At 40.1% G+C, this 12500-nt stretch overlaps 1 protein-coding gene across 1 annotated transcript in view; it reads left to right on the forward strand.

Moving 5' to 3' along the window:
• The window catches only part of gatb (glutamyl-tRNA(Gln) amidotransferase, subunit B), a 32798-nt gene that overhangs the window by 8775 nt on the left and 11523 nt on the right, over positions 1-12500 (forward strand). Inside the window, exons 7-12 of the mRNA XM_058384619.1 lie at positions 7883-7967; positions 8247-8291; positions 8969-9161; positions 9375-9508; positions 9821-9899; positions 10071-10205. Of these exons, the coding sequence (XP_058240602.1) occupies positions 7883-7967; positions 8247-8291; positions 8969-9161; positions 9375-9508; positions 9821-9899; positions 10071-10205 (671 nt within the window). The remainder of the gene's footprint in view (positions 1-7882; positions 7968-8246; positions 8292-8968; positions 9162-9374; positions 9509-9820; positions 9900-10070; positions 10206-12500) is intronic.

Consider the following 12500-nt stretch of genomic DNA (forward strand, 5'->3'; position numbering starts at 1 on the left):
TACACACTCACTACACTAACTACACACTCACTACACACTCACTACACACTCACTACACACTCACTACACACTAACTACACACTAACTACACACTCACTACACTAACTACACACTCACTACACTAACTACACACTCACTACACACTAACTACACACTCACTACACACTCACTACACTAACTACACACTCACTACACACTAACTACACACTGACTACACACTCACTACACTAACTACACACTGACTACACACTCACTACACACTCACTACACACTCACTACACACTCACTACACTAACTACACACTCACTACACACTAACTACACACTCACTACACACTCACTACACTAACTACACACTCACTACACACTCACTACACACTCACTACACTAACTACACACTCACTACACACTCACTACACACTCACTACACTAACTACACACTCACTACACACTCACTACACTAACTACACACTCACTACACACTCACTACACTAACTACACACTGACTACACACTCACTACACACTCACTACACACTCACTACACTAACTACACACTCACTCACACACTCACTCACACACTCACTACACTAACTACACACTCACTACACACTCACTACACACTCACTACACACTCACTACACTAACTACACACTCACTACACACTCACTACACACTCACTACACACTCACTACACACTCACTACACACTGACTACACACTCACTACACTCACTACACACTCACTACACACTCACTACACTAACTACACACTGACTACACACTCACTACACACTCACTACACTAACTACACACTGACTACACACTCACTACACTAACTACACACTCACTACACACTCACTACACACTCACTACACCCTGACTCCACACTCACTTCACACTCACTACACACTCACTCCACTAACTACACACTGACTACACACTCACTACACTAACTACACACTCACTACACACTCACTACACTAACTACACACTGACTACACACTAACTACACACTCACTACACACTAACTACACACTCACTACACACTCACTACACACTCACTACACACTAACTACACACTCACTACACACTCACTACACTCACTACACACTCACTACACACTCACTACACACTCACTACACTAACTACACACTCACTACACTAACTACACACTCACTACACACTAACTACACACTCACTACACACTCACTACACACTAACTACACACTCACTACACTAACTACACACTCACTACACACTAACTACACACTCACTACACACTCACTACACACTAACTACACACTCACTACACTAACTACACACTCACTACACACTCACTACACACTAACTACACACTCACTACACTAACTACACACTCACTACACACTAACTACACACTGACTACACACTCACTACACACTCACTACACTCACTACACACTAACTACACACTCACTACACACTCACTACACACTAACTACACACTCACTACACTAACTACACACTCACTACACACTCACTACACACTAACTACACACTCACTACACACTCACTACACACTAACTACACACTCACTACACTAACTACACACTCACTACACTAACTACACACTCACTACACACTCACTACACACTAACTACACACTCACTACACTAACTACACACTCACTACACTAACTACACACTCACTACACACTCACTACACACTCACTACACACTCACTACACACTCACTACACACTCACTACACACTCACTACACTAACTACACACTCACTACACACTCACTACACTAACTACACACTCACTACACACTCACTACACACTCACTACACTAACTACACACTCACTACACACTCACTACACACTCACTACACTAACTACACACTCACTACACACTCACTACACTAACTACACACTCACTACACACTCACTACACTAACTACACACTGACTACACTCACTACACACTCACTACACACTCACTACACTAACTACACACTCACTACACACTCACTACACACTCACTACACTAACTACACACTCACTACACACTCACTACACACTCACTACACACTCACTACACACTCACTACACTAACTACACACTCACTACACACTCACTACACACTCACTACACACTCACTACACACTCACTACACTAACTACACACTCACTACACACTCACTACACACTAACTACACACTGACTACACACTCACTACACTAACTACACACTCACTACACACTCACTACACTAACTACACACTGACTACACACTCACTACACACTCACTACACACTCACTACACTAACTACACACTGACTACACACTCACTACACTAACTACACACTCACTACACACTCACTACACTAACTACACACTGACTACACACTCACTACACACTCACTACACTAACTACACACTGACTACACACTCACTACACTAACTACACACTCACTACACACTCACTACACTAACTACACACTGACTACACACTCACTACACACTCACTACACTAACTACACACTGACTACACACTCACTACACACTCACTACACTAACTACACACTGACTACACACTCACTACACTAACTACACACTCACTACACACTCACTACACTAACTACACACTGACTACACACTCACTACACACTCACTACACTAACTACACACTGACTACACACTCACTACACACTCACTACACACTCACTACACTAACTACACACTCACTACACACTAACTACACACTGACTACACACTCACTACACTAACTACACACTCACTACACACTCACTACACTAACTACACACTGACTACACACTCACTACACACTCACTACACACTCACTACACACTCACTACACTAACTACACACTCACTACACACTCACTACACACTCACTACACTCACTACACACTCACTACACACTCACTACACACTCACTACACTAACTACACACTCACTACACTAACTACACACTCACTACACTAACTACACACTCACTACACACTCACTACACACTCACTACACTAACTACACACTCACTACACTAACTACACACTCACTACACTAACTACACACTCACTACACACTCACTACACACTCACTACACTCACTACACACTCACTACACACTCACTACACACTCACTACACACTCACTACACTAACTACACACTCACTACACACTCACTACACTAACTACACACTCACTACACACTCACTACACACTCACTACACTAACTACACACTCACTACACACTCACTACACTAACTACACACTCACTACACACTCACTACACACTAACTACACACTCACTACACACTCACTACACTCACTACACACTCACTACACACTCACTACACACTCACTACACACTAACTACACTAACTACACACTCACTACACACTCACTACACACTCACTACACACTCACTACACACTAACTACACACTCACTACACACTCACTACACACTAACTACACACTCACTACACACTCACTACACTAACTACACACTCACTACACACTCACTACACACTCACTACACACTCACTACACTAACTACACACTGACACTCACTACACACTCACTACACACTCACTACACACTCACTACACTAACTACACACTGACTACACACTCACTACACACTCACTACACACTCACTCACACACTACACTAACTACACACTACTAGCAACACTCAACTACACACTCACTACACACTCACTACACACTCACTACACACTCACTACACTAACTACACACTCACTACACACTCGCTACACTAACTACACACTCACTACACACTCACTACACACTAACTACACTAACTACACACTCACTACACACTCACTACACACTAACTACACACTCACTACACACTAACTACACACTAACTACACACTCACTACACACTCACTACACACTCACTACACACTCACTACACACTCACTACACACTAACTACACACTCACTACACACTAACTACACTCACTACACACTCACTACACACTAACTACACTAACCTACACTCACTACACACTCACTACACTAACTACACACTGACTACACACTCACTACACACTCACTACACACTCACTACACACACACTACACTAACTACACACTCACAACACTCACTACACACTCACTACACTCACTACACACTCACTACACACTCACTACACACTCACTACACTAACTACACACTCACTACACACTAACTACACACTCACTACACTAACTACACACTCACTACACACTCACTACACACTCACTACACACTCACTACACACTAACTACACACTCACTACACTAACTACACACTCACTACACTAACTACACACTCACTACACTAACTACACACTCACTACACACTCACTACACTCACTACACACTCACTACACACTCACTACACACTCACTACACACTAACTACACACTCACTACACACTAACTACACTCACTACACACTCACTACACACTCACTACACTAACTACACACTCACTACACTAACTACACACTCACTACACACTAACTACACTCACTACACACTCACTACACACTCACTACACACTCACTACACTAACTACACACTCACTACACACTCGCTACACTAACTACACACTCACTACACACTCACTACACACTCACTACACTAACTACACACTCACTACACTAACTACACTAACTACACACTCACTACACTCACTACACACTCACTACACACTCACTACACACTCACTACACTAACTACACACTCACTACACACTCACTACACTCACTACACACTCACTACACACTCACTACACTAACTACACACTCACTACACACTCACTACACTCACTACACACTCACTACACACTCACTACACTCACTACACACTCACTACACACTAACTACACACTCACTACACACTCACTACACTAACTACACACTCACTACACACTAACTACACACTCACTACACACTCACTACACTAACTACACACTCACTACACACTAACTACACACTCACTACACACTCACTACACACTCACTACACACTCACTACACACTCACTACACTCACTACACACTCACTACACTCACTACACACTCACTACACACTCACTACACACTCACTACACTCACTACACTCACTACACACTCACTACACACTCACTACACACTCACTACACTAACTACACACTCACTACACACTAACTACACACTCACTACACACTCACTACACTAACTACACACTCACTACACACTAACTACACACTCACTACACTAACTACACACTCACTACACACTAACTACACACTCACTACACACTAACTACACACTCACTACACTAACTACACACTCACTACACTAACTACACACTAACTACACACTCACTACACTAACTACACACTCACTACACTAACTACACACTCACTACACTAACTACACACTCACTACACACTAACTACACACTCACTACACTAACTACACACTCACTACACTAACTACACACTCACTACACACTAACTACACACTCACTACACTAACTACACACTCACTACACACTCACTACACTCACTACACACTAACTACACACTCACTACACACTCACTACACACTCACTACACTAACTACACACTCACTACACACTCACTACACACTCACTACACACTAACTACACACTCACTACACACTCACTACACACTCACTACACACTAACTACACACTCACTACACACTCACTACACTCACTACACACTCACTACACACTCACTACACTAACTACACACTCACTACACACTAACTACACTCACTACACACTCACTACACACTCACTACACTAACTACACACTCACTACACACTCGCTACACTAACTACACACTCACTACACACTCGCTACACTAACTACACACTCACTACACACTCACTACACACTAACTACACACTCACTACACACTAACTACACTAACTACACACTAACTACACACTAACTACACACTCACTACACACTCACTACACACTAACTACACACTCACTACACACTAACTACACTCACTACACACTCACTACACACTCACTACACACTAACTACACACTCACTACACACTCACTACACACTAACTACACTAACTACACACTCACTACACACTAACTACACACTCACTACACACTAACTACACACTAACTACACTAACTACACACTCACTACACTCTCACTACACTAACTACACACTAACTACACACTAACTACACTAACTACACACTCACTACACTCTCACTACACTAACTATACACTCACTACACACTCACTACACACTCACTACACACTCGCTACAATCCTAACACACACTCATTATAACTACACACTCACTACAACCCTAACACACACTCATTATAACTACACACTAACTACACTCACTACACACTCACTACAATCCTAACACACACTCATTATAACTACACACTCACTACACACTCACTACAACCCTAACACACACTCATTATAACTACACACTAACTACACACTCACTACACACTCACTACAATCCTAACACACACTCATTATAACTACACACTCACTACAATCCTAACACACACTCATTATAACTACACACTCACTACAATCCTAACACACACTCATTATAACTACACACTCACTACACACTCACTACACACTCACTACAATCCTAACACACACTCATTATAACTACGCACTCACTACAATCCTAACACACACTCATTATAACTACACACTCACTACAATCCTAACACACACTCATTATAACTACACACTCACTACAATCCTAACACACACTCATTATAACTACACACTCACTACAATCCTAACACACACTCATTATAACTACGCACTCACTACAATCCTAACACACACTCATTATAACTACGCACTCACTACAATCCTAACACACACTCATTATAACTACACACTCACTACAATCCTAACACACACTCATTATAACTACACACTCACTACAATCCTAACACACACTCATTATAACTACACACTCACTACACACTCACTACACACTCACTACAATCCTAACACACACTCATTATAACTACACACTCACTACAATCCTAACACACACTCATTATAACTACACACTCACTACAATCCTAACACACACTCATTATAACTACGCACTCACTACAATCCTAACACACACTCATTATAACTACGCACTCACTACAATCCTAACACACACTCATTATAACTACACACTCACTACAATCCTAACACACACTCATTATAACTACGCACTCACTACAATCCTAACACACACTCATTATAACTACACACTCACTACAATCCTAACACACACTCATTATAACTACACACTCACTACAATCCTAACACACACTCATTATAACTACACACTCACTACAATCCTAACACACACTCATTATAACTACGCACTCACGACACTCCTAACACACACTCATTATAACTACACACTCACTACAGTCCTAACACACACTCATTATAACTACACACTCACTACAATCCTAACACACACTCATTATAACTACACTCACTACAATCCTAACACACACTCATTATAACTACACACTCACCACACTCCTAACACACTCATTATAACTACACACTCACCACACTCCTAACACACACTCATTATAACTACACACTCACCACACTCCTAACACGCACTCATTATAACTACACACTCACCACACTCCTAACACGCACTCATTATAACTACACACTCACTACAATCCTAACACACACTCATTATAACTACACACTCACTACAATCCTAACACACACTCATTATAACTACACACTCACTACAATCCTAACAGAAACTCATTATAACTACACACTCATCCTAAAACTCTTTTGATTTCATGTGTTGTGTAGATTATGAGATCCAGAGGCAGTTTGAGGTTCTGGAGAGTGGAGGAACGGTTCTGAATGAGACGAGATCTTTTGACAGCAAAACCGGGTAAAGAAAGAAGAGTTGTAATGCCATACACACTAGCACTAGTAACAGAAAAATCAAATCTCAGTGTTCACACTAGATGCTTAAATTTGTCTCGAGACAAATGTGCTAGGATTAACACACACACACATACACACGCACACACACACACACACACACACACACACACTCACGCACACACACACAGAGTGAAGGTGTTTCATAAACCGCTAACAGGGTGTGAAGTCTCAGGGGCTATCTGTTATGACACATTTAAAATTAATCTCTCTTCTTCCTTCATAGAACGACAGTGCCAATGAGAGATAAAGAAGGTCTGCAGGACTACAGGTAAGTGTGTGTGTGTGTGTGTGTGTGTGTGTGTGTGTGTATTACAGTGAAGACTAAAGAGAAAATAAAGAAAATATTTAAATCATTTGATCTAATGGGGTGACGAATGATGTCACACAATAGCGAATATTTTTTCTTTATTTACAAAAATCTTTTTAAAAAAATTATAAACAAACAAAATGTGATGTTAAAATATTTGTACTTAATTCAATTCTTTTTTAAAATTTATTTTGATTAAAATATGAAAAACAAATTTTTAGTAGGGAATATTTATTTCAAATAAATAAAAAGTATTATTTTTAATTTTTTTTATTTTAAATAAATAAAATAAGTGTATTAATTTGCTTAATTTTTATTATATAATTTTAACTATACTTTTAATCACTAAAAATAAATGATTCACACATGAAAGTTTAGATACATTATAAAATGTGTATATTTTTTATTTATTTATTTATTTATTTATTTATGTTTATTTGTAAGCAAAGCTATAGATCATGATCCACATGTATCCTATGCCTTGTGTGTTTCAATTCCTAATTAAAGAACAGAATTAATTACCTAAATAAACGGATTACAATTAGTTGTTTGTCTATACGGTGACTATATCGATTATTTTGTATATAAATATTATTTAAATATTTTCTATTATCATACTGTCTCTTTTTCTCCATCAGGTTCATGCCAGAGCCCAATCTTCCTCCTCTTTTCGTTTATGAGGGCGTGGCCTCGGTGCCAGATGGCATTGACCCCGCCCAGGCGGTGGTGATTGACAGATTAAAGGCCCAGTTACCTGAGCTGCCCGGAGTGAAGAGGACAAGACTAATGGAGGAGTACGGCATCCTGCCAGAGCACAGCTTCACTCTGGTGGTGAGACAGACAGATAGACAGACAGACAGATAGACAGTAACTTCAAAAAGATTCCTTTGAAATTCGGGTTCAAAGAGAATAATAAAGCATAAAATGTCCAGATTTCTAAGAAATCAACAAGCAGAACGTCTGTGTTAATTATTGTCTGCTTTTTAAAGCAGGGGCTCATGGGAAAAGCGGCATGCAACTAGGCATACATTTTATTTTTTCCAGAACGAAAACGGACTGATGGAGTTTTTCGAGCGCGTCGTCCAGAAGACTAAAACGGAACCGAGGAAGCTGATTGGCTGGGTGATAAAGGAGCTGATTGGGAACCTGAACCTGCAAAACCTCAAGGTTACACAGAGGTCAGTGAGCTCTTAGAGTGGATATGTATATATTTATAGAGAGAGAGAGAGAGAGAGAGAGAGACAGGATGGATCAAAAGTCTGAGGCTCCTTTTTCCTCACTGTACTGTTGCCATAGCAACACCTAACAATGGCAGCAGAGATGTCATCGATCTTATATATTCTATATATAAATAAACTGAGCGAGGTGAAATAGTTTTAAATCTGTGTGAGAAAAATGAAATCATGACAAAATCTCTGTGATGCTACATTTAATTATCTAAGTATGTGTGTTTATTAGCTCTTCACTTCTCTCTCACCTCTGCCTCTCAGCCCTGTGTCTCCCGAGGCTCTGGCACAACTGCTGAATCTGCTCGAATCTGGTTTCATCTCGTCCTCGGCCGCTAAAGTGGTGAGTATTTCCTCTTAATAAACGGGAAGCTGTGAAGCAGATTCTCTATACACTGTTTACTATACAGTTGCATCGGGCTGTGTCCCAAATCACACACTGTACACTACATACTTGGTGTGGTACCAGTGTTTTTGTGTAGTGTTAAAATCAGACTTAGTGCACGTTTTCTAGGTTTTCCAGGAAATGTGGAAGGCTCCAGAAAAGGGTGTGGAGCAGCTGGTGAAGGAACTGGATTTAGAGCTCATCAGTGATCGAGAGGAACTCGTAAAGATCTGCCAGAGAGTGCTGGAAGCTCATCCTGATCTGGTGAGACTCAGCTGAGCTTACATTAACACACCTGGAATCACATCAGCTGCTGAGACTCACGGGCTTAGTGTTGTCATAGTTACACACCTTCTTAAATACACACCAGAGACTCGCTGTAATAACACACATCATCATCATCATCAACATTATCACATACCTGAGACTCACTGTAATATCACACATCATCATCATCATCATCATCATCATACCTGAGACTCACTGTAATAACACCCATCATCATCATCATCATCATACCTGAGACTCACTGTAATAACACACATCATCATCATCATCATACCTGAGACTCACTGTAATAACACCCATCATCATCATCATCATCATACCTGAGACTCACTGTAATAACACACATCATCATCATCATCATCATCATACCTGAGACTCACTGTAATAACACACATCATCATCATCATCATCATACCTGAGACTCACTGTAATAACACACATCATCATCATCATACCTGAGACTCACTGTAATAACACCCATCATCATCATCATCATCATCATCATCACATACCAGAGACTCACTGTAATAACACACATCATCATCATCATCATCATCATCATACCTGAGACTCACTGTAATAACACCCATCATCATCATCATCATCATCATCATACCTGAGACTCACTGTAATAACACCCATCATCATCATCATCATCATACCTGAGACTCACTGTAATAACACACATCATCATCATCATACCTGAGACTCACTGTAATAACACCCATCATCATCATCATCATCATCATCATCACATACCAGAGACTCACTGTAATAACACACATCATCATCATCATCATCATCATCATACCTGAGACTCACTGTAATAACACCCATCATCATCATCATCATCATCATCATACCTGAGACTCACTGTAATAACACCCATCATCATCATCATCATCATCATCATCACATACCAGAGACTCACTGTAATAACACACATCATCATCATCATCATACCTGAGACTCACTGTAATAACACACATCATCATCATCATCATCATACCTGAGACTCACTGTAATAACACCCATCATCATCATCATCACATACCAGAGACTCACTGTAATAACACACATCATCATCATCATCATCATCATCATCATCACATACCTGAGACTCACTGTAATAACACACATCATCATCATCATCATCATACCTGAGACTCACTGTAATAACACACATCATCATCATCATCATCATCATCATCATACCTGAGACTCACTGTAATAACACACATCATCATCATCATCATACCAGAGACTCACTGTAATAACACACATCATCATCATCATCATCATCATCATCATCATCATACCTGAGACTCACTGTAATAACACACATCATCATCATCATCATACCTGAGACTCACTGTAATAACACACATCATCATCATCATCATCATACCTGAGACTCACTGTAATAACACACATCATCATCATCATCATCATACCTGAGACTCACTGTAATAACACATCATCATCATCATCATCATACCTGAGACTCACTGTAATAACACACATCATCATCATCATCATCATCATCATCATACCTGAGACTCACTGTAATAACACACATCATCATCATCATCATCATCATCATCACATACCTGAGACTCACTGTAATAACACACATCATCATCATCATCATACCTGAGACTCACTGTAATAACACACATCATCATCATCATCATACCTGAGACTCACTGTAATAACACACATCATCATCATCATCATACCAGAGACTCACTGTAATAACACACATCATCATCATCATCATCATCACATACCAGAGACTCACTGTAATAACACACATCATCATCATCATCACATACCAGAGACTCACTGTAATAACACACATCATCATCATCATCATCACATACCAGAGACTCACTGTAATAACACCCATCATCATCATCACATACCTGAGACTCACTGTAATAACACCCATCATCATCATCATCATCATCATCATCATCACATACCAGAGACTCACTGTAATAACACACATCATCATCATCATCATCATCATCATCACATACCAGAGACTCACTGTAATAACACACATCATCATCATCACATACCTGAGACTCACTGTAATAACACACATCATCATCATCATCATCATCATCATCATCATCATCATACCTGAGACTCACTGTAATAACACCCATCATCATCATCATCATCATACCTGAGACTCACTGTAATAACACCCATCATCATCATCATCATCATCATCATCACATACCAGAGACTCACTGTAATAAC

The sequence above is a fragment of the Hemibagrus wyckioides genome, linkage group LG29, assembly GCF_019097595.1.
Source record: "Hemibagrus wyckioides isolate EC202008001 linkage group LG29, SWU_Hwy_1.0, whole genome shotgun sequence".
Lineage (NCBI taxonomy): Eukaryota > Metazoa > Chordata > Actinopteri > Siluriformes > Bagridae > Hemibagrus > Hemibagrus wyckioides.